General features: G+C 42.5%; 1 protein-coding gene across 1 annotated transcript; it reads left to right on the top strand.

The window, feature by feature from the left end:
• The first annotated feature begins 5,932 nt into the window (after positions 1-5,932).
• Positions 5,933-25,739, top strand: LOC110508536 (phospholipid phosphatase 3). Its single transcript, XM_021589105.2, has 6 exons — positions 5,933-6,443; positions 16,985-17,142; positions 20,210-20,490; positions 20,737-20,794; positions 20,903-21,079; positions 25,192-25,739. The coding sequence occupies exons 1-6, from the start codon at positions 6,302-6,304 to the stop codon at positions 25,318-25,320; spliced, it is 945 nt and encodes a 314-aa protein (XP_021444780.1). The 5' UTR covers positions 5,933-6,301; the 3' UTR covers positions 25,321-25,739.

Here is a 25,739-nt window from a genome sequence, read left to right on the forward strand (position 1 = left end):
AGCCATAGACTATGCTAAGCCACAATCCCAATACCTATGAAAACCCCAAGACAAAACACACCACATAAATAAACCCATGTCACACCCTGGCCTGACCAAAATAATAACGAAAACACAAAATACTAAGACCAGGGCGTGACACCTGTCTCCGAAAACTCTCTCCCTTCTAAAAGCATGGTTTTCAAAGTCTTCCAATAACGCAAGAACAGCCATGGTTACTTTTTTCTAATTTGACACACTATTTATAGAACATCGCATCCTGTTTTTAATTCAAAACACCTTGCGTCTGGCAATTAATTCCTCACAACTTTAATTGATAATTCCTAACAAATTATTCATAAAGCTAATGCAAAGTTCACCACAGGCATGGATGCATATGTCCCAAACTGCAATACCACTACATAACCAGCAGAAAAATCACTTATGTGAAGTCTAGACTTTGCGTAGAGAGAAGATCATTTCCACGTCAAAGTAAGGTTTTATAAATAACTACTTTTCTGCATAAGTCATACTTAAGATCAAAATTGATCGTAAGCCCATTTTATAAATGAGGCCCCAGGACCAGCCCCTATCATCCACTATGTGATGGGATGGTGGAAAGATTTAATAGGACACTTATCAATCAGCTGGCCAAGACACTGCCCCAACAGCCTGGCGAGTGGGACGAGTGCCTCAACCAAGTTGCCCTGGCCTACAACAGCAGCACTCACTCTACAACTGGTTTCAGACCCTTCTTTCTGACACATGGTCGAGAAGGGAGAATGACAGCAGGGAGAATGACAGCCTCCACACCTCCACAACGCCAGCAGATTATGTAGGTCAATTTACCCACAAGCTCCAGTCTGCCCTTGGATCTGCTGCACAGAACAGAGAACATGCTCAGTTACAACAAAAACACAACTACGACAAAAATGTCAGGCACATCCCCTACAAACCAGGAGACCTTGTGTGGCTTAACAACCCTATGACAGCACGTCACAAGCTTTCACCACACTGAGTGCCTTGGATCTACAGAAGAGGATCCTTGTGTAACCTACAGGATCAGGTAACTGCTGGACTAGACTACCGAGACCCAAGCAATCCACTACAACTGCCTAAGGTCGTACACCTCACCTGTACCCCAATGTGCAAGGAATGAGCCTGTGGAACACTTAGCTGCACCTCCTCGACCTCCAACCCTAATGGCCTTATCAGGTGCCTTACTCTTCAAGCCCTCAAGGCTGTGAGACACGGGAATGCAACTTACCTGAGCCACCCCTTGATCCCCATCTGCCTCAGCAAATCCAGTGTCAGGCCACTAGTCAGAATCGCTCTGCCCAGCCCAGCCCAGGCCGTTGGACACTGACCCAAGATTTTCTGGACTGATGAAACCAAGATTGAACTATTTGGCCTGAATGCCAAGTGTCACGCCTGGAAGAAACCTGGCACCATCCTTACAGTGAAGCATGGAGGCGGAAGCATCATGCTGTGGGGATGTTTTTCAGCGGCAGAGACTGGGAGACTAGACGAGATGGTGGGAAAGATGAACGGAGCAAAGTAGGGAGAGATCCTTGACGATAACCTGCTCCAGAGCACTCAAGACCTCAGACTGGGGTGAAGGTTCACCTTCCAACAGGACAACAACCCTAAGCACACAGCCAAGACAATGCAGGAATGGCTTCGGGACAAGTCTCCGAATGCCCTTGAGTGACCCAGCCAGAGCCCGGACTTGAACCCGATCAAACATCTCTGGACAAACCTGAGAATAGCTGTGCGGCAACGGTCCCCATCCAATCTGACAGAGCTTGAGAGGATCTGTAGAGAAGAATGGGAGAACCCCTCCCAACCCCTTGGATGCGTTCTCCAGTGCAGATGCTGGATTTTTTTTGTAATAACATCTGAAAGTAATCTACTTTTTGAAGTGAAAATAAAAAACGGTCTCTGCCTGACCTCTGCCAGGGGCCTCCAAATCACTGTCCGCCCCTGTATTCTAGGCTATTAGAGAAATTGTTTTTGTTTTTCTTGTTGCCTTTATTACTATGAAAAATGTAAATGATTCACTGTTTCCTTTCATTGATCATCTTTGCACTGTACTGAATGGAAATGGTTAAGTAGGTAGGCTTACTCAAGTCTGCACTTTTCATTGTTTTGTGTATGATGCCATGGTCAAGTACGAATAATATTTTTTGGGCTCGTCACACTGGTTTTGTCTTTGTTGTTGAAAATATCTGTTATTTCCTGTTTTTGATGTTCAATACACATATGTTTCTGTATAGCATAAAATGATGAGTCATACAGTAGTTCTTGTCTATTACAGTGCATTGGGGTACTTTATTCAGTAGGGGGCACCATTGTTCACGTGCAAACACTATTACTCTATTGCAAAACTTGCCAAATGAAATATGAAACCTAAAGACCGACTTCTCCCAATGTATCCATGGGAATCATTTTGCATCTGTCAATGCGGTTAATAGGATGCAACTGTCACAGTAACAATGGCTGTACTGAATGTAAAGTTGATAGATTAGGGCAGCTGCTGTCAGCCAGCTGAAGAAAACAAACTTTGTTGGATAGCTACAGTGGCTAGAGGGTTGTTTCTGAGTTGGCAAGAGTAATGGGCTATATAGCAGGTAGTAGTCAAGGGCCTTAGGGGAAGAAAATACCCTTTACGAAGCAGTTACAAGCATGACATTTGGTACAAACATTCCTCAGGTGATATGAAAACATCCCAGAAGGGGTTCCCATTTCAAAATTGAACAGGAAGTGAGTTACTGCTACATTTTAAATGGCTGCCATAATAGCCGTAATTTGACCATGGGAACTGTATTGCAACAGATAAAAAGCATGCAATTTGGTACAAACATTCCTCAGATGATATGAAAACATCCTAGAAAGGGTGCTCATTTCAAAATTAACCAGAAAGCAGAATTCAAAATGGTCGCCAATGGAGATGTAATGAATCCATAGTCAAATAAATATACATTTTCTACATAAATAAAAAAAACATGAAATCAAGTAAAAATGCATCAAATGTATTCCTTACGTTGTAATTCGTGAAGAAAATGAAAGACTTAGGACCCTTGTTCACATGTGCCAGGACAATGTCATAATGCAATGCATGACAATCCAGCATCCTTGCATCAACACTTCCGACAACAAAGTGGCTACTTTTGCAGCCACACCTCACTTTGTCAGCCTCTGGTAAGAGTGTCCACAAGTGTGTCCAGGAATCAACTGTTTTAGCCCATCCAAATCTTTCTGGTGAAGGTGACCAAATGCTTGTTTGGTACATTGTTCGGTTTGAATGTTGCAGAGAATGACCTCTTGGAGAAGAGCTCCTTCTTCAGACCATTAACACAATCTAGGCTGGTTGTCTTGTCATAGAGAACATACAGTTGAAGTCGGAAGTTTACATACAACTTAGCCAAATACTTTTAAACTCAGTTTTTCACAATTCCTAACATTCAATCAGAGTATAAATTCCCTGTCTTAGGTCAGTTAGGATCACCACTTTATTTTAAGAATGTGAAATGTCAGAATAATAGTAGAGGGAATGAATTATTTCAGCTTTTATTTCTTTCATCAGATTCCCAGTGGGTCAGAAGTATACATATGCTCAATTAATATTTGGTAGTATTGCCTTTAAATTGTTTAACTTGGGTCAAATGTTTTGGGTAGCCTTCCACAAGCTTCCCATAATAAGTTGGGTGAATTCTGGCCCATTCCTCCTGACAGAACTGGTGTAACTGAGTCAGGTTTGTAGGCCTACTTGCTTGCACACACTTTTTCAGTTCTGCCCACACATTTTCTATGGGATTGAAGTCAGGGCTTTGTGATGGCCACTCCAATACCTTGACTTTGTTGTCCTTAAGCCATTTTGCCACAACTTTGGAAGCATGCTTGGGGTCATTGTCCATTTGCAACCAAGCTTTAACTTCCTGACTGATGTCTTCAGATGTTGCTTCAATATATTGACATAATTGTCCTGCCTCATGATGCCATATATTTTGTGAAGTGCACCAGTCCCTCCTGTAGCAAATCACCCCACAACATGATGCTGCCACCCCTGTGTTTCCCGGTTGGGTGGTGTTCCCGGTTGGGTGGTGTTCCTCGAAACATAACAATGGTCATTATGGCCAAACAATTCTATTTTTGTTTCATCAGACCAGATGACATTTCTGCCATCATACTCAGCTCATACTCAGTATGAGCTGAGTATGATGGCTGTGTGGTCCCATGGTGTTTGTACATACTATTGTTTGTACAGATGAACGTGGTACTTTCAGGCATTTGGGAATTGCTCCCAAGGATGAACCAGACTTGTGCCGACAAGACAACCCTGGAGTGGCTTCGGAACAAGTCTCTGAACGTCCTTGAGTAGCCCTGCCAGAGCCTGGACTTGAACCCGATCTAACATCTCTAGAGAGACCTGAAAAATCTGTACTACTATGCTCCCCACCCAACCTGACAGAGCTTGAGAGGATCTGCAGAGAAGAATGGGAGAAACTCCTCAAATACAGGTGTGCCAAGCTTGTAGCGTCATACCCAAGAAGACTTGAGGCTGTAATCACTGCTAAAGATGCTTCAACAAAGTACTGAGTAAATGGTCTGAATACTTATGTAAATGTTCGATTTTTCAGTTTTTTATGAACGATGCATAATTGTGTAATCATTAATGGTCAATGAAGAACAGGGCGGGCCATTCTATTGTATTGATCTATTTGAATTATAATCTCAATATTGTATATTGGTCCACTGAATCCAAGCAGTTTTATCAGTCGACTCTGGCCTACTTGGAGTGCACATTGAGTGTGCGTAATTTACAATGGCAAGAAGACCAAGACAAATGGATGCACATGCTGTATTAGCGTTGCTACAAAATCTGAATGAAAATTATTCCGATGGTGGGGTACACATTAATCTTGACATCTCTGATAACTATTCTTCTGATTCTGAGCCTCAGCCTGAGCCTACACTTCAAAGGCCTAAGAGCAAAGAGCCCTGCTCACTGAGTAGGGGCGCAGTGAGACAGGAGAGTGGAAGGGATGGCACTGTTTGAATAATCAAGCCGGTGACAATGCTATGGGCAGATTATCATCACATAACGTATCCCTGAGAGAGCAGGCCCTACATATTAAGCAAAAAACAGCAATCAGCAACGCACTCACCAACTTTCGTTGTTAATGTGACATCCGACACGCGTTTTGCCGACGGTGCGGCTGCGTGTTTGGCGTATTTTATTTTGTCGCTGTATAAGAAGCTGTTATCACGTTCCAACACATGTGTTCTGTTTCATAGTTATACCAAAGGCACTCCACGAATAAAATTGATTGAATTTGTTTTATTTTATGTTTACTTTTTACTTAGCCTGTAGTAACATAAACTAATGAAAATGCTATTGTGTTATTTGAAATATATTTTTATTCGTATTCTAATGTTACATAAGACCTATATATTATTTGTGCGATAGCATATATGAAATGTATTTATTACACTGTTAGAACATGGCATTTTTAACCTTTTAAATACATTTGTTGGGGTGATTCATGTAGTAGTTCCACACAACTTGAGTGGTTAGCCTACAAGTTGATTTCTGGTGTTTCCAGGACATTTCTGCCACTTTAGGCTGGTCGCTTATGAAATATCATGGAATATCGTAGAAGGCTGGTCCACTACTCACAAATACACAATCGTTTTTACTATATATGGAAACAAAAATTCAACAGTAATATCACCTTTCCAAAACCTGATTCTGTTTTGGTGGCCATATTGGATTATGTAGAAAAATAATATAATAGGAGTGCCATGCCCCAATGTTTTGGCCACCGCTTCTAATATCAATTTAAACATCCCAAAGAGCATCTCTACCAAATGTCATGCTTGTATCCGCCTCCATATAGTTTTTTTTTTTTTAAGCTAAGGCCCCGGACTAAAGGGGGAGGTGAGTCTTTAGGAGGCGGACACCGGAGGTGGGAGCGCAACTAAATTTCGGTGCTCCTCAATGATTATTAGAAGTAACTTAGAAATTGCTCAACAGTCAACAACGAAAGTCACAGGGTGAATGAGCAGAATACACGGGAACGAAATAAAAGCCAAACCCTTGCAGTTAACTTAAAGGCAATCGTCACATCTCAATTGAATTTATCAGCACAATATATGGGTAAATATTCAGAATCATCTCTCAGCTGATGGTTAACTAACTATTGAACTCACTCCGCTTCGCTTTCTAGTTCAATTTACGAGAATTTAACGCGACTGAAGCTGCAACTTCGCCACTCTTTACTTGTTTATTTGGAAAATCATTTAAGTAAGTAGCCTATAAATGCAACGCTGTTTAATTTATGAGAAGACAATGGCACCAGAAACAAGGAACGGAGGAAGTTCTTCCCTGAATAACAACAACAGTAAAGACAACAGCAGGAAAACCTTCCTGGTCGGTGTGGATCTCTTCTGCTTGTTTTTAGGTGAGTGTTTCTGGACTTTTCATTCTGTAGATAGGACAAGAAATTAGGCTATATTATTAGGTCACATTGTCTGACACTGCAGTACATTTGTCTTATATAAATAGGCCACAGTTTTACATTTGCATAAAATGTATTATTTTATTAATGTTGATTAACCCAGCATCATAATGTTATATGACTTGTTGGTTTATTTATTATCTTGGATGAGCTAGAGTGTTATGCTATCATTAGGTCAGAAACTACTCATGCAAATGTCCGTCTAACAATAATAATAATTCATCCATACAATCCAATATCAGAGCAATGTCAGTCAACATAAAGATGATTCAAAGGTTTGTTTAATTTCCTTTTACATTTCTTTCTTTTCTTCTTTTTATTGTCATTTTATGTTGACTCCTTGTTCCATTTCCCCGTAGTCCATTTTTAATACAAGACAGCGAAAATAGTTGAAAAGATGTTCCTCCTCAGAAAGACAAGGATTTATCATGACAATATTTTTGCCAGAGTTCCCAGTGAAACCCCCACGCCCACAGTACAGCAATATATTCTGCTGGCAAAGGGGAAAAGCCAATTGATCAATTGCTCCAAGAGGGCTATATTTCTTTGGTGTCCGCCCATTCCTGTTGCCCTCATTTGGCCTGTTTTAATATTTTCCATAATGTCTCACATCCCACACTGGCAATCAAGCCAGGAATTCTCTTGAAGTGACATCTGGCATAATATATTTGGTGTGTGTGTGTGTGTGTGTGTGTGTGTGTGTGTGTGTGTGTGTGTGTGTGTGTGTGTGTGTGTGTGTAATTAAAATAAAGTGGTGAGAAGGTCAGCCATATGTTCAGCTAATGTACTGAGTATCATCTCTCTCTCTCTCTCTTTGTCTCTCTCTCTCTCCCTCTGTCTCTCCCTCTGTCTCTCTCTTTCTGTCTCTCTCTATTTCTCTATTTCTTTATCTCTTACTCTTTGACTGAGCTTAGAGTGAGTGATTCCTCACCAGACTCAGAAACACTAGGGCAGTGAACTGTCAAATAGTTTTGAAGGTGACTGAATCAGTCATTCCAAGAAAGACATCAAAGTCAAAGACCCTAATAAGTATTCTGGTCCAAGGTCTAATAGTCTTTGGTCTGCTGTTGACTTAACACAAGTATATAGTGTGATGATATACAGCAGTGGTTCCCAAAATTTTTATAGTCCCGTATCCCTTCAAACATTTAACCTCCAGCTGCGTACCCCCTCTAGCACCAGGGTCAGCGCACTCTGAAATGTTGTTTTTTGCCATCATTGTGAGCCTGCCACACACACACTATACGATATATTTATTAAACATAAGAATGAGTGTGAGTTTTTGTCACAGTTTTTGTCACGGCTCATGGTAAGTGACAAAGAGCTCTTATAGGACCAGGCACAAATAATAATTTAATAATAATAATCAATAATCTTGCACTTTATTTATCGGTAAGTGGACTGGAGGCAGGGCATGAACGGGATAATGAATCCAGTTGTTTATGTCGTCCGTTTCGGGAATGTATCTGCGTAATTGCGCACCCAACTCACTCAGATGCTTCACTATATCACATTTGACATTGTCCTTAAGCTTGAGTTAATTTGTACACAAACAATCAATGGAAAGACCTGTGTGTTGTCCTTGTTAATGCAGACAGAGAATAACTTCTTAATCATAGCCTCAATTTTGTCCCGCACATTGAATATAGTTGCGGAGAGTCCCTGTAATCCTAGATTCAGATCATTCAGGCGAGAAAAAAACTCACCCAGATAGGCCAGTCATGTGAGAAACTCGTCATCGTGCAAGCGGTCAGACAAGTGAAAATTATGGTCGGCAAAGAAAACTTTAAGCTCGTCTCTCAATTACAAAAATGTGTCAATACTTTGCCCCTTGATAACCAGTGCACTTCTTCTGTATGTCGTAAAAGCATTACAATTGTATAATGCAGAAAATACACGAGAGTTCAGGGGCCTTGCTTTAACAAAGTTAACCATTTTCACTGTAGTGTTCAAAATGTCTTTCAAGCTGTTAGGGATTCCCTTGGCAGCAAGAGCCTCTTGGTGAATGCTGCAGTGTACCCAAATGGCGTCGGGAGCAACTGCTTGCACGCGCGTTACCACTCCACTATGTCTCCCTGTCATGGCTTTTGCGCCATCAGTACAGATACCAACACATCTTGACCACCAAAGTCCATTTGATGTCACAAAGCTGTCCAGTACTTTACAAATATCCCCACCTGTCGTCCTGGTTTCCTGTGATTGCAGAAGAGGATTGTCTTCCTTAATTGACCCCCCCCCCCCCCCCCCCCCCCCCCCCCCCCCCCTAAACATAACGGACATAAGGTAGGAGCTGTGCCAGGCCCGCCACGTCTGTTGACTCAAACAGCTGTAACGCATAGAATTCACTGGCTTGTATGCGAAGCAGTACTTGTTTCACTTGGGCCTTTACTTGGGCCTTTTCCCCCAGCATTGTCCCAGCCATATCCGTGGCAGCAGGAAGAATTAAGTCCTCCACAATAGTATGGGGCTTGCCTGTCCTAGCCACTCGGAAGCTCGCCATATGAGACGCTTCTAGCCCCTTCTTATTAATGGTATCTGTTGGTTTTATACATGCCTTACTACTCGAAAGTCGTCTTAATTCTCGCTCAAAAAACTCCTGTGGCTTAATTTTCAAATTGGCATGTTTTGTTTCAGAATGTCTGCGCAAGAGTGAGAGAGTGAGTGTTTCATTTAGTTGTGAGATAGTACTTTTGCACATATAACACCCTGTGGTTAAGGAAAGTCAGTACTCCCATATATAAGTGAACCCCAAATCAATGTAGCTCAAAAAAAATACAATTTTATTAGTCACATGCGCCGAATACAACAGGTACAACCTTACAGCAAAATGCTTACATATGAGCCCCCAACCAACAATGCAGTTTAAAAAAATATGGATAAGAATATGAGATAAATGTAATGCGTAATTAAAGAGCAACAGTAAAACAACAATATCGAGACTATATACAGGGATGTACCGGTACAGAGTCATGGCAGTGTTGAGTGCAATAGAGATTGCATCATCTGTGGTTCTGTTGGGGCGGTATGCAAATTGGAGTGCGTCTAGGGTTTCTGGGATAATGGTGTTGATGTGAGCCATGACCAGCCTTTCAAAGCACTTCATGGCTACAGACGTGAGTGCTACGGGTCAGTAGTCATTTTGGCAGGTTACCTTAGTGTTCTTGTGCACAGGAACTATGGGGGTCTGCTTGAAACATGTTGGTATTACAAACTTGGACAGGGAGAGGTTGAAAATGTCAGTGAAGACACTTGCCAGTTGATCAGCGTATGCTCTCAGTTCACGTCCTGGTAATCCGTCTGGCCCGCCAGCCTTCCGAATGTTGACCTGTTTAAAGGTCTTACTCACATTGGCTGCGGAGAGCGTGATCACACAGTCTTCCGGAACAGCTGCTGCTCTCATGCATGTTTCAGTGTTATTTGCCTCGAAGCGAGCATAGAACTAGTTTAGCTCGTCTGGTAGGCTCGTGTCACTGGTGAGCTCTCGGCTGTGCTTCCCTTTGTAGTCTGTAATGGTTTGTAAGCCCTGCCACATCCGACGAGTGTCAGAGCCTGTGTAGTACGATTCGATCTTAGTTCTTATCATATTTGCCTCCAACGTCCCTGTCTGTTGTTCGGTGCTTTCCCGGCTAAGGGGGCAGTAGCTCTTCGGCTGCATCATATTCACAACTGTCCGTGACCATGCTGGCTAACAACAAATGTACAAATTACTGATGCTAGCATTGGATGTGCTCGTGAAAGCAGAACAACTTGTGTCGTCAACAGGTGAAGGTGTAGTACTGCTGGTAGTAGCAGTGTCTCTATGTACGCAGGCCTTACTTTTCTTAACCATTCATCAATTTTCGAGCAAATGGAATGAGCAGCAGCTACGTTTGGCTACATATGGACTGTTAGTGGAATTCCCGCGAGAGAGTAACTGTTAATATGATTGGATGTTATTTATTTGACTTGGCTATCTGTATTTGGCATTGTGTTGTTATTTTGCTGAACACTGGATGTTTAAATTTAGGTTTTGGCAGTGAAACGAGGCTACTCAGGCGAGAAATAAACTCACCCAAATGTATTGCCCCGGAGAAAAAAAAGTCAGATAAGAACAAAATTCTTATTATAATGACAGCATACTTGTAGAGCCCCCCTCAGCCAAAACCTTCCCTTAACCCGGACAACACTGGGCCAATTTTGCGCCGCCCTATGGGACTCCCGATCACGGCTGGTTGTGATACAGCCCGGGATCGAACCCGGTCTGTAGTGACACCTCTAGCACTGCAATGTCGTGCCTTCGACTGCTGCATCACTCAGCAGGCCCCCCACACATACACCGCCTTAGTGTATGTGACAAATAAATAATAACGTGATATGATTTTTATGCATTTCAGAGATCAGTCATTTTCCCTTGACAGTTTGAAAGTATTCATCCTTTGACCTGTTGAAATGTATAATACATGAAGGTGGAAAAGAGGTGGAATTTACTAGTCTGGGGTGAAGACGTATGTATTCAAGTTCCACAGGGTCACTGACTTGAGTTGACTGTGTCCAATGGGACATCTATGGCCACTTCTTACCCCACAACTGTTTGTTTAAAATAGTCTCTGATAAGGTTATCACTTCTCCGTCTCTCTATTGCCCTGCAAATGCATAAATATGTCCTTTTTTTCTTACGAGGTGGAGGGTAAGTTTTGCCCACTCTGTGTTTGTACCTGCCCACAGAAAACGCCTGTCAACAAACCAACAGTGTATAGCTGCCTAAAGATGTGGTTTGAGGGGAGAGACCGCAAGGAGGAAATGGTGGAAGCACACTTGCAATTACTGGCCAAGCCAGCTTCCATTTTCACTGTGACTCTGACTGGAGTTCCAGCATCTCCAGACCAGAAGGACTTTCCTCTCAGCTTACAATCAGGGCCCGTATTCATGAAGTGTCCGAGAGTACAAGTGCAGATATAAGATCAGTTTTGCCTTTTAGATGATAATGAATAAGATTATACGGACAGGAGGTACCTGATCCTAGATCAGCACTCCTACTCTGAGACAGTTTACAATTACAGACCCAGATCTCAGTAGCCTATCCAGAGTTTTATATTTAGATCTCAACATCTCAATAAGGTGCTGGCATGGTCCCATACTGTATGTGCTGTAACCAACACTTTTATTGTTGTTGTATTATTGTAATACCAATAAAAGAGTTGGCTACAGCACATACATACACTATAGGACCAGGCCGGAGTCCAGACCTGCTCTCAGTGTTTGCATACCCCAAGACTATCAAAGCCAAAAATAGCATTAGTTTAAACAGGCAGGACTTTAGGTAACAATTCATAATTCTATTCATTAACAAGTATAATTTATAAAGCATTTGTAAAGTATTTAGAATGGCTTATTCATCCAAAATGATTGTAAAGTTAGCCAAGTGCCTCAACTCCACAATGAGATTTTTTTGGGTCATTTGAGTCGCTATTTTTTTCTTTAACTTTTTTAAAATCCAGGCGAGTCAATTAAGAACAAATTCTTATTTACAATGATGGCCTGTCATCCCATACAAAAAAAAGGTATTCAAATACAACCACTGACTGTTTCTATGTTGAGATTCAATTGGCACATCGTAGAGCATCTTCGAGCAACAGCAATGAGGAAACAGTCTGTAGTTGTATTACATTAACGTTTAATCAAAAAGTATGGATTTCAATAAACAAAGAAAGGCACGCAACAACAAAGGACAAACATAGGTACATAGGATTTAAGAATGGCAATCTTTTAAGTATCGACTGCATAGCGACTCGAAGGAGTCATAGGTGAATAAAAAAAAAAAAGTCTAGTCTGCGCTCAAATACATGGATGAAATCATTGTAGAGTTGAGGTACTTGGCTATTATAAAATGTAACCAAACTTGAGCTTTATTCCCTGTAGATTGAACTGAATCAACCGTGTTTTGGCCAACACTGGCCCAGTGCAAGGATGAACCCTGGGTTAAGTGTGTAGCTAAATGGGGTTAGTTGAGCAGTAAGTCGTTGCAGGTGGGGTTTTACGTTTTCTAATCACCTTATAATGTCCCCATTTGCTACTGCCTGGCTGTAGATCATCAGAAAGCTCAAGGGGGCTTAATCAGCTATAGCGTGACTGTTAAACATCACTAACTATTCAATGAGACAAATGGGGGACAAAATCACTTTTACAGGGATTTCTATTTTGGCTTTTTATTGTTTTATTTAATCGGTAACATGTTGAGACTACATGGAGCTTAGATTCTTTAAGCATTTCACCAATATTTTTGGCAAACCACAATTCAACGCAAATGTGATCTTTTCCCCTCTTCTCCTCTCTCAGTAGCCAGTGGAACTAGGAGAGCATAGGAATAGGGTTTGGCAACCGCACCACGACCAGACAGACAGACAGGGAGTAGTTTGTGTGGGGGCTCTTGACTGCCATGTACACAAGGGTATAAGTAAAAACACAACTGCATCTGTGTATACAGCGGCACAACTCCCTCACACAAGCCGTCTACATTTCTAGGCCAGCGGGAGAGCAATGGTGGAAAATGTGTATCTGTTTATTTTAGCTACAGCAACTGGTGTTATGTGAAATGCCCCAAAATTATGCTGGAATTGAATTCATTCAATGCAAGCTGCCATTTGCCTGTCCCAGACATTGATTGTGGTTTCCATAGTGGAATTGAAGCCCCAAACTGAAACTCTCTAATTAATCCTATGGGCATGCTTAAGAATTGTTATAATCCTATAAGCTCAAGGTAAATGTTTCTCGCTTCCAATTTTTCCATGAGAGGAAGCAAAGCAGACAGGTGTTCGAGTACTAACTCATCACTTTGAGGAAGTTGTTTGGTTATACCTTACTGGGGCTTTATAGGGATCGCTACGATGATATGTAAGCTAAATGGGAAATGTTGATATTGGTAAAAAGAAAATCCTACATGCTCATTCATGCCATTTTCAATTAGGGAGTGCTTTATGTTTTCTTTGCGTCAGTGTAGCTAATACATTAGACGTATGCCTCTTGGCTGATGTTGTTGTTGGCAACTAGTGGGGCACTGGTTTTCCCCTCGCTTGTGCGAGGCGGGAAGGGAAGGGAGGAAGACGGGAAATCCCAAGATGCCTTGAAGAATGCTGATGCTGCACTGTCTGGTGGCATGGGGTGTGTGGAGGGCCTCAGAGGCAAGACAACACAGCTGAATCATGGGAAGAACAGACTTGGTAACATCTTAAATTACTCACTCCATTTTTGTTTCTGTCACCTGTTAGGGGTCAGGACCCGACTGTGGCGTTTCTGTTCCTTAATGAGCTCAGAGAGAGAGAGAGAGCGAGAGAGTCAGCCATCTTTTACTTGTATTTAACTTCCTCTCTTTTGTACTCTCCGGCCCGCCTGAGTCTTGGATCTGTTCATGTGCATAAAGGCAGTCAAGGGAGGTCAGAACCCCGGGATGAATGCTTTTCACATTCATAGCAGTGTTGAGCCCAGCGGCCAGGGCCCTCTTTTCTTTCCATTGCCCTACATCAGCAAGCAGCAGCCCTAAGCTGCCAAGCACTGTGCTGTGAGAGGAATGCCTGCTGATTACCTCCCATCTTAAGGGCAATGAAAAAGGCTGACAGATCACAGTTAAGATCGGGCGGTACTTAAAGTGTGTTTTCTCTCTACTAGAGCGCTAACACCTCTGAAAACCCCAAGTTTCAAATGGCTTGAATATAAATAGTAAAAACAGTAATGATAATAATGTGAATACTGTTGAATCTTGGATTTGAGGGAGGGAGGCCAGTGGCGGAGTGGTCAGGGTCTGGTCTGGTCTGGGGTTCCCATCAGGCAGAGAGACTGGCCTGTAACATGAGCCTCTCCCAGCTGGGCTTTCAAAGCCCAGGCAGCTTGGAGCAGGGGAGCAGGGCGAGGGGAGCCAAACACACTAAGGAGTGTGTTGACATTTGGGTTTGAAGACATCAAACCCCCTGCCTTAGCTCTGCAGTACCCAGTACCCAGGCCAGCACCCCCAGTTTGACCTCTTCCTCCCAACCCTCACCCCATCCTCAGCCTTTACCCAGAGAGAAAAGGGGGTAGGGATGGATGGGGGAGAGAGAGAGAGAGAGAGAGAGCAAATGTTTGACTTTCTTTGTATTCATACATTTCAAAATCATTCAAGGGGTTCACTTCAAAGCTTCAAATATCAGGTTAAAGGTTCACTTGGATGAGATCGAGAGAGTAAGCTTTCCAATTCTGTCAGGGGGTTGGAGAGTCCTCTCCTGGGTACTACTTTTCCCTTTATCTGTAAACGTTCCTCTCCAGTTTGGGGGAAATGACTGGTCCTCTTGGTCTGCATTATATTTTCTCATGCAATATGTTTGTTGTTATTTTTTTAGACAAGTGGTTTTACCTCTAAAAGTGGTGAAATACACTCATTCAATTGGACAAAAACACCCTTCAGTCACATTTGTCTCAGCCTTCCACATCAGTTATCTGCGATGGATACCATTTAGCCCTTTTAGTACTAGCTGCCCCCTTTTGATGTTGGTTTTTCATAGTATGATGGACGATACAGATTCTAACAATGACAGATTTTTTCCCTTTCTTGGCTGCCAAGTCAGTGCACTTCATTTTATTTATTCGATTTGTCGGGAGTTGCTGTCATAAAAAGGAAAATTCACCCAAAAAAAACAATATTTAGTTTTTTTTTTTCATTTTGGACTGTTGATACAGTCCCAAAATGTAAGGATGTCAGCAGTCGGGTCATTTTTCATCGTCTTGATGATATGGCCAGTGACACTGCTTCTTGAAAGTCCGATATCTTGACAACTTGACTGCTTACATGCAAAACATTTTGGGACTAAATCAACGGTGGACTAATGAAAAAAAGACAAATATAGTTTTTTGAGCAGATATTTTCCCTGTAAAGGTGCTACGCATATGATTTTTATTTTATTTTTGCATTGTGATTTCAGAAAAATGCCCATAATATATCTGCAGTAATAGTGGAATGGTAGTGTTTCACAGTAATGCTCACCTATTGATTTCTCCTGCCGCGGTGGCATCTGTTGTCAAAATGGGAAAGCTGTTCTGACTTTGTGGCTGTTTCATCTAGTGGAAAGGGCTCTGTCATATCCTGGTTGCTAAAATTCTGATTCCCTACAGCACACTATTCAGTGCATAAACTAAAAAGGTTAACATTTTAGCAATCGGGAAATGACAGAGCGATTTCCACTAGATAACACAGCCACAAAGTCCGAAACACCATTTTGACAACAGATGCCGCTCCGGAGGGAGAAATCAATAGGCGAATATTACAGCCAATCACAACACTGGTGGGTAAGTAATACCGTGAAACACCATCCTTCCACAATTACTGCAGATATATTACGGACATCAGTGTTATCTGATGGCAAAAAAATAGAGTCTGTATCACTTCAATGGATATTCGGTAGATTATTTGCTGTAGCCTACAAACTGAACATGCTACAGGTACATGACCAATTTTGAGCACCGTATCATGATATTACATGAACATGACATGTTATCAGCTGAGATTTGTGTGACAAGAGCGTTTGTCAATGTTGTTATGACGAGAACTGCATAACAGTCACCTTCCAGGTAAGTGCCCCAGGTAAGTGTGTGGGTGTGTCTTTCTGTGTTTGTTTGTTTGTTCTTGCCAGAGCTGTGTGTGGGTGTTGTGGGTTAACTGCAGCAATACAGGTTGTGTTTGGGATGTGTGTATGTTTGTATGCCAGTCAGATGACTTGGGCAGATTATAGATTACAGATTACATGCAGTGATGCTCCTTGCTGTCTTTCTGCACAATTTTCCCATCACACCCCACCGGAGGGGCTTGTTCTGTCAAAGACAGCAGCATCAGCCTGTCTTATAAGAACAACCCCTCTGCCCACCGCTGTCCTGGTAGTTGTGGGGTTCCCTGTGCCCATCATCTTCGTAAATCTTTAGCATGGTTCAGCAGCAGGAGGGACAGGAAACGCATCCAGGGGACTCTGATTCACTCCATCCAGGGATTCACTGAATGTGGCTTTTATGCCGAGGCCACCTCACAAATGTTGCAGTTGGTGATCTACATTCAATTGATTGCGTTCATGAACCTAGGAGTAGTATGGGATTAGCCTTGGTGTCGGTCTGGCTATAAACATTTTCCAAACATGTTGGTATGACATCCACAAAGGAGTTGAAACAGACAGGCACCAAGGCTAGTATACAAACCCTATTGGTACAAAATGAACTCCTACTCGACCCATCAATACTGAATTGAGACCTAAACCACTATTTCCTAGTAATTGGTTTTAGGTTGAGAACTATCTGAGTGAAGACAACAAGTCTGGAAAGATGTGAGTGAAAAGTGAGACCCCCATGTTCCCTGTCCAGCCATCGCTGTGCCGTCTACCTGTGGACACTCATTTAGGAGCACCTTATTGACCCTCTCTCTCCTCTCTCTCTCTCTCTCTTCATCTATCCCTCTCCCTCTCTCTCTCTGCCTCACCACTGCTGTGTGTACATAGCCGGCCTGCCTTTCCTGATCATAGAAACTAGTGCTGTACAGCCCTACCGCCGAGGCTTTTACTGCAACGATGAGTCCATCAAGTACCCGGCCAAACACGGAGACACCATAAGCGACGCTGTGCTTTCTGCTGCTGGCATTCTTATCACCATCCTTTCTGTAAGTCACTATACCTCACTGATTAGTCCCAGATCAGTTTATGCTGTCTTGCCAACTCATATGTATATGAGTTGCCATAGGAGTTGGCAAGCCAGCACAAACAGATCTGTGACTCAGGCTATGTTCATCTCACTTTCCACCTCAGCAATGTGCAGCACCATCAACACTTGCTGTACTGTGTGTCGACTAAATTATACAACACGCTGCCCTCTGTCCTGGTAGTTGTGGGGTTCCCACTGGGCATCATTTCAACATGGACGTTTGGGTAATATTTGGTTGAGACGTTGATCAGTGAGATTTTATTCACCCACTCAAAAAGACAGCCAGAAGTTTGTTGAATTCCCAATGTGTTATCACTATGCTATTAACCATACATACTATACTATACATACATACTATACACATTTTACAGGCACAATCTATTTTGCAATAGTTATATTTTGTTTGTTTTTAGTCCTTCCTCTGTTTCTGAAGTCCATTCCAGTTTGATTTCTATTTGTAACTGTGCTATACATTTTACAGACCCCGTATGTTTTATATTTGTTCTCTTGTTTGTTATTAGTCCCACCCTTCAGCTCCAGTCAACCCCTCCCATCTATATCTTAACACCATCCATTTTAGATTAATATTTGCCATATATTTTTCAAAATCTAAGTTAAGTAAACTAAATAAAGTGATTTGATTTAGTCCTATTCTTTGACTTAGATTTTTGGTTGAGATGGAGACGGAAAAGCCAACATATCAATTGTACATTTCTTGAGAACCTGGAACTAAAGCCAGACTAAGTCAGTGCAACCAAATATCTTTTGTGTCATTGCACACCAAACACAAATTAATATAGCTTTTGCAATACAGTAAATAGCTTATTAACTTGTAGATAAGTTAACAAATGACATGTTTGATTGTTAGCTCCAACTAAACCAAAAAGAATAGTTAAAGAATAGGATTAAAGTGCCTGAGATGAAACTATCCAACCAATAGATACATCTCCTTTAAATGTTGAGATTGGGTTGCATTGTCAACCAAACACAAGTCAATATGACTTTTGTCAACATAAAGCCAACACATCAACGAAGCCAATATATGAATTATTGACTTGACGATTACAAACACTGTAATTCACAGGGCTAGAAATGTGGTGGATGGCACAGGAGAAGAGCTATAGGCCCATTTTTCTTCTTCTGAATGCGACGCTAAATTCCATGTTCCCCCATAGACCAAGGGTCTTAAAATAAATCTCTGCAACAAGAAAAAAAAAGACTCTGGGAGTGTTGGGGTTAACATTTTATAATTGTATAATTTGTGTGACGACTAGACATTTATGAGACAAGGCACGAGACAACCTCTTCCCCAACTTTCGAATATCTCTGAGGTTACACCTTTAACAGTTACACAAAGTTAATACAAAGCCGTTTCATTCATTCACATAGTTGATATAGTCTCAGTTCTTGCACAATGAGAAACAGATGTGTTCTTTCTCTCCCATGAAGCAGCTGGGTTGGATCAACCAGGCTCTAAAGGGCTCCATGGTGGCGAGAGAGAGAAATGAAAAAAAAAAAAACACACGTTATCAGCTTGTACAATCTCCCTATAGGACTTTCCCCCCCAAATGTGTTTTTATCGAAATTAGATGTTTTTCTGCCCTGACAAGAATTTCTCAATGAAACCCGAGATGCTAACAAGAAAACACCCAGACATCCCCTTGTGAAATCAGAGCCCTTTTGAAAAAAAAACGAGTCAGCCGGCGCGGTGGAAAACAAACGTGCCCCCAATGTGTGTCTGCTCTGGTAGAGTCTGGCCACCAAAACATCTGACATGTCGCCTAGCTCAGCGTTTCTCCTGGTTGAAACCAGAAGTGCTGCCCCCCCCCCCCCCCCGCTATCCCTCCCTTTCTCTCTCCCTTTTCATTCCCTCTCGTTTCTCCTTTGCTCTTTTCCTCCCTCTCACTCTGCCCCTCTCTACTTTGTCTCTCCCCATTGACTCCCTCCCTCCCTCCTTCTCTCCCTCCTCTCCCTCACTCTTTTTCTCCCTCTCTCTCTTCACTCTCCCTCCTTCTTCTTCTCACTCCCTCCCTCTATAAAACCTCAAGCTCTTTCGCCTTCTCTCTCCACTCCCTCTCTCCCATTTATCTGTGGCCAGGAGGTGGACTACAGGGGGGTGGGGAAGTGAAAGGCATTCGAGCTTGAACAGCTGTAGTGAGTTATTGGAGTCCGGTCCACGTCCCCCCGGCCCTAAGTATGTCCGGCACGTCAATCATTGGTTTTATACGTTTGTTTATTTACCCACTTACTGAAAACCTCTGCATGTGCCTTCCACAACTCACATACTCACTCACCCTCACCCTCCCATAGCTACACTGAACGCTATGCAATTTGTTTTTGATGTTAGTGGTGCTAACCAAGGGTTAGGTCTGGAGTGTTTTTGATTGACCTTTCTCCTCCAAAATAGAGTCAAATATTTGAAAGTCCTTGATGTACGGAACTTTTTCCCTCAGCTCATAGTATCGTTGTAATATTACACTCTGATTACTCATAGGATCGTTGTAATATTACACTCTGATTACTCCTAGTATTGTCGCTCTATACTCTCTGATCAGTCTCCGCTGTTTTACTGATGTGTTTAACTGAATTCCAGATATATATTGGAAAACCAGATGTCTGACATTCTATGATACTCTCTCATTACGGAAATGAATAAGCAGTTCAGTTTTGTTGAAACGAGACATAATAACAACAATGAAACAATGAAGTACTGATATTGACTCTGACAGTAATTAGGAAGTACATAACAGTAACAATAGGATTTCAGTGGCCATCCTTGTAGATGACATGACTACTGAGCCGTATATACAGTACATATAGAGGTGTGTATTTCTGCTTCTGTATGACTGTATCCTCTCCTTTATCCCTCTTGCCAGATCATCATCTCTAAGAGATATAGTCATGTCATCGATAAAGATGGCCGCTGTAGACTCCGGTTGAACCAATCACAATTTGACTGCCACGGTGGCCATCTTTGTGCTGTAGATGGCATAACTGTGTCCTCTCCTTGTTCCTTCCCCCACCAGATCATCATTGGTGAGAGCTACATGATCTACTACCTGAACGAGGGCTCGAAGTCCTTCGTAGGGAACCCCTACATCTCCGCCCTCTACAAGCAGGTGGGCGTGTTCATCTTTGGCTGCGCCGTCAGTCAATCGTTCACGGACATCGCCAAGGTATCGGTGGGCCGCATGCGACCCCACTTCCTGGACGTGTGTAGGCCCGACTGGTCCGCCATCAACTGTTCTTTGGGCTACATCACAGACTACCAGTGTAATGGACCCGAGAGCAAAGTCCAGGAGGCCAGGTACATTACTCTGAGATTACTCCATTGTGATTGTGAAGCATCTATGTGGTGTTTATGAAGACTTTATGAAGGCTCTATAAAGAAACGTAGCCTATAAGTTACATTTGTTTAAAGTGGTACCGGATATTTGATTTCATACAAAGTGAATGCTTTGTTCAATATCCAGGCGGAAGGCATTGCATTGGTCTTACCTGTGCAGTAATCTTCTAATTGCTATAGTAACAACATTGTATTTCTCCTTTTCAGGAAGTCGTTCTTCTCTGGCCATGCATCCTTTTCCATGTACACCATGCTGTATTTGGTGGTGAGTTACTGTTTATGTGTCTTAACCTCACACACACAAACACACCTGTACACACACTCGAGCTGTCGCACTGTGTTGATTCATTGCCCATCTCTCCCAATCTCCCAGTTCTACCTGCAGTCCAGGTTCACCTGGCGTGGAGCCCGTCTTCTGCGCCCCCTGACACAGTTCACCCTCATCATGATGTCCTTCTACACCGGCCTGTCCCGCGTCTCCGACCACAAGCACCACCCCACCGACGTCCTGGCTGGCTTCGCACAGGGAGCCCTGGTGGCCTACAGCATAGTGAGTATTTGGACTTAGTGTTTACTATGTCCCCATAACTACATAGTACTTTACTGCATATAATGCATAGTATGTACTATAGCTATGATTTACTAGATAGGATGATATAGTACAGTGCATTTGGAAAGTATTCAGACCCCTTTTTCCACATTTTGTTACGTTACAGCCTTATTTTAAAATGTATTAAATCATTTTTTCCCCTCATCAATCTACATCCCATAATGACAAAGTAAAAACAGGTTTTTAGAAATGTTTGGCAGCGATTACAGCCTTGAATCTTCTTGAGTATGACGCTACAAGCTTGGCACAGCTGTATTTGGGGAGTTTCTCCCATTCTTCTCTGCAGATCTTCACAAGCCCTGTCAGGTTGGATGGGGAGCGTCACTACACAGCTATTTTCAGGTCTCTCCAGAGATGTTCGATCGGGCTTCAGTCCCGGCTCTGGCTGGGCCACTCAAGGACATTCAGAGACTACTCCCAAAGCCACTCCTGCATTGTCTTGGCTGTGTGCTTAGGGTCATTGTCCTGTTGTAAGGTGAACCTTCGCCCCAATCTGAGGTCCTGAGCACTCTGGAGCAGATTTTCATCGCGGATTTCTCTGTGCTTTGCTCCGTTCATCTTTCCCACAATCCTGACTAGTCTCCCAGTCCCTGTTGCTGAAAAACATCCCCACAGTATGATGCTGTCAACACCATACTTCACCTTAAGGATATTGCCAGGTTTCCTCCAGACGTGACACTTGACATTCAGGCCAAAGATTTCAATCTTGGTTTCATCAGACCAGAGAATCTTGTTTCTCATGGTCTGAGAGTCCTTTATGTGCCTTTTTGCTATAGTCCTTCTGGAAGGTTCTCCTATCTCCACAGAGGAACTCTGGAGCTCTGTCAGAGTGACCATTGGATTCTTGGTCACCTCTCTGACCACGGCCCTTCTCCACCGATTGCTCAGTTTGGCCAGGCGGGCAGTCTTGGTGGTTTGGCCTGGCGGCCTTGGTGGTTCCAAACTTCTTCCATTTAAGAATGATGGAGGCCACTGTGTTCTTTCGGACCTTCAATGCTGCAGAAATGGTTTGGTACCCTTCCCCAGATCTATGCCTCGACACAATCCTGTCTCGGAGCTCTACGGACAATGTCTTCGACCACATGGCTTCGTTTTTGCTCTGACATGCACTGTCAACTGTGGGACTTTACAGTTGAAGTCGGAAGTTTACATATACTTAGGTTGGAGACATTAAAACTCATTTTTCAACCACTCCACAAATTTCTTGTTAACAAACTATAGTTTTGGCAAGTCGGTTAGGACATTTACTTTGTGCATGACACAAGTGATTTTTCCAACAATTGTTGATGGACAGGTTATTTCACTTATAATTCACTGTATCACAATTCCAGTGGGTCAGAGGTTTACATACACTAAGTTGACTGTGCCTTTAAACAGCTTGGAAAATTCAAGGAAATTATGTCATGGCTTTAGAAGCTTCTGATAGGCTAATTGACATCAGTTGAGTCAATTGGAGGTGCACCTGTGGATGTATTTCAAGGCCTACCTTCAAACTCAGTGCCTCTTTGCTCGACATCATGGGAAAATCAAAAGAAATCAGCCAAAACCTCAGAAAATAAATTGTAGATCGCCAAAAGTCTGGTTCAACCTCAGAAAAAAGGTTCATTCTTGGGACCAATTTCCAAACGACTGAAGATAACACGTTCATCTGTACAAACAATAGTACGCATGTATAAACACCATGGGACCACGCAGCCATCATACCGCTCAGGAAGGAGACGTGTTCTGTCTCCTAAAGATGAACGTACTTTTGGTCGAAAAGTGCAAATCAATCCCAGAACAACAACAAAGGACTTTGTGAAGATGCTGGAGGAAACAGGTACAAAAGTACTATATCCACAGTGAAACAAGTCCTATATTGACATAACCTGAAAGGCTGCTCAGCAAGGAAGAAGCCACTGCTAGTAAACCGCCATAAAAAAAGCCAGACTACGGTTTGCAACTGCACATGGGGGCAAAGATTGTATTTTTGGAGAAATGTCCTCTTGTTTGATGAAACGAAAATAGAACTGTTTGGCCATAATAACCATCGTTATGTTTGGAGGGAAAAGGGGGATGCTTGCAAGCCCAAGAACACCATCCCAACAGTGAAGCACTGGGGTGGCAGCATCATGTTGTGGGGGTGCTTTGCTGCAGGAGGGACTGGTGCACTTCACAAAATAGATGGCATCATGAGGCAGGACAATTATGTGTATATATTGAAGCAACATCTCAAGACATCAGTCACGAAGTTAAAGCTTGGTCACAAATGGGTCATACAAATGGACAGTGACCCCAAGCATACTTCCAAAGTTGTGGCAAAATGGCTTAAGGACAACAAAGTCAAGGTATTGGAGTGGCCGTCACAAAGCCCTGACCTCAATCACATAGGAAATTTGTGGGAACTGAAAAAGCGTGTGCGAGCAAGGAGGCCTAGAAACCTGACTCAGTTACACCAGCTCTGTCAAGAGATATGGGCCAAAGTTCTCCCAACTTTTTATGGGAAGCTTGTGGAAGGCTACCCGAAACGTTTGACCCAAGTTAAACAAATTTAAAGGCAATACTACCAAATACTAATTGAGTGTATGTAAACTTCTGACCCACTGGGAATGTGGTGAAAGAAATCAAATCTGAAATAAATAATTCTCTCTACTATTATTCTGACATTTTACATTCTTAAAATAAAGTGGTGATCCTAACTGACCTAAGACAGGGAATTTTTACTAGGATTAAATGTCAGGAATTGGGAAAAACTGAGTTTAAATATATTTGGCTAAGGTGTATGTAAACTTCTGACTTCAAATGTATATAGACAGGTGTGTGCCTTTCCAAATGGTGTCCAATCAAGTGATTTTACCACTATAACGACACAGGATGAGACCCAGATGCAGACACAAGAGGCAGATGGTTTAAGTCTCAGAGATGTATTGTATACAAGGGGTAGGCAAATGGCAGGTCCTGGACAGGCAGAGATCAGTAATCCTAATAAGAGTCAGGCAGGCGTATAATGGCAAACAGGCTCAGGGTCAGGGCAGGCAAAAACAGGTCGGAACTGGGAAGACTAGATCACAAACTAGAGAGAAGGAAAAACAAGGAAGAACACGCTGGGACGACTTGACGAGACAAGACGAACTGCCAACAGACAGACAGAAAACGCAGGTATAAATACATAGGGGATAATGGAAAATAGGAGACACCTGGTGGGGGTTGGAGACAAGCACAAGACAGGTGAAACAGATCAGGGCGTGACAACCACAGGGGGACTCCAATCAAGTTGTAGAAACATCTCAAGGATGACCAATGGAAATAGGATGCACCTTAGCTCAATTTTGAGTCTCATAGCAAAGGGTCTGAATACTTATGTAAATAAGTTATTTCTGTTTTTAAGTTTTAATACATTTGCAAAGTTGTCTAAAAATCTGTTTTCCTTTTGTTATTATGGGGTATTGTGTGTAGATTTTATTTATTTAATCAATTTTAGAATAACAAAATATTGTAAAAATCAAGGGGTCTGAATACTTTCCGGATGCACTGTGAAACATGGTGTAGAACTGCAGGCGTAATGCAGTTATGCAGTCTGTATCATTAACATGTCTGACCTGTTTTTACTACATCTGTCACGTTTTGACCTTAGTTCCTTTGTTTTGTCTTTGTTTTAGTATGGTCAGGGCGTGAGTTGGGGTGGGCAGTCTATGTTCTTTTTTCTATAATTTGGGATTTCTGTGTTTGGCCTGGTATGGTTCTCAATCAGAGGCAGCTGTCAATCATTGTCCCTGATTGAGAACCATACTTAGGTAGCCTGGTTTCACCTTTGAGTTGTGGGTGATTGTTTTCTGATGAGTGTTGGTATCTGCATCAGACAGAACTGTTTCAGTTTCGTTCGTTCACTTTATTGTTTTTGCTCAGTGTTCATTTACTTTATTAAAAAGATGGACGCTTACCACGCTGCGCATTGGTCCTCCGATCCTTCCTACTACTCCTCCTCATCAGAGGAGGAGGAAGACAACCGTTACAATATCATTTATTATTGACAATATTGACCTTTTTTTTCCTTCTTCTTTCCTATCCCTCAGGTGTTTTTCGTATCTGACCTGTTCAAGCCCAAAGGCAGAAGTTCAGCTCTACCAGTGACCCCATTAAAGAACCCCAACAACCCCATGGCAGACATCAGAGAGAGGAGCAACCACATCACCATGGCATAGTAGAGACCAGTAGAGTATACCTGTACAGCTATCTTCCGCTGTAGGTTTTAAACATCCTTTATTTCACCTACTGGTCTGTACTGGATGTGTTAAACAACCAGCGAAAGCAGCAAGATTGCTGACCGACATGTCTGCAAGGCACAGAGAAATAATGAGCTATGGAGAACTTACTTTGGAAAGAAGAGGAGAGACACACACACAAACAACACACACACGCACTTGAACAGCCAGCAACATCCATGTTTCTCACCATCTCATCTGACATGTGAATGTGGAAGAGTTTGGGGAGAGAATTCATATTTTGCTTTGATTACCCAAGGTCTCTATATCAAACCTGGTGCTTTGCAGATTAACTGTATCTTTATCTGCAGACAAGGAACTTTCACAGACAGAATCATGAAGGAAGGAGAGAAGGAAAC

The sequence above is a fragment of the Oncorhynchus mykiss genome, chromosome 28 (assembly GCF_013265735.2).
Source record: "Oncorhynchus mykiss isolate Arlee chromosome 28, USDA_OmykA_1.1, whole genome shotgun sequence".
NCBI lineage: Eukaryota > Metazoa > Chordata > Actinopteri > Salmoniformes > Salmonidae > Oncorhynchus > Oncorhynchus mykiss.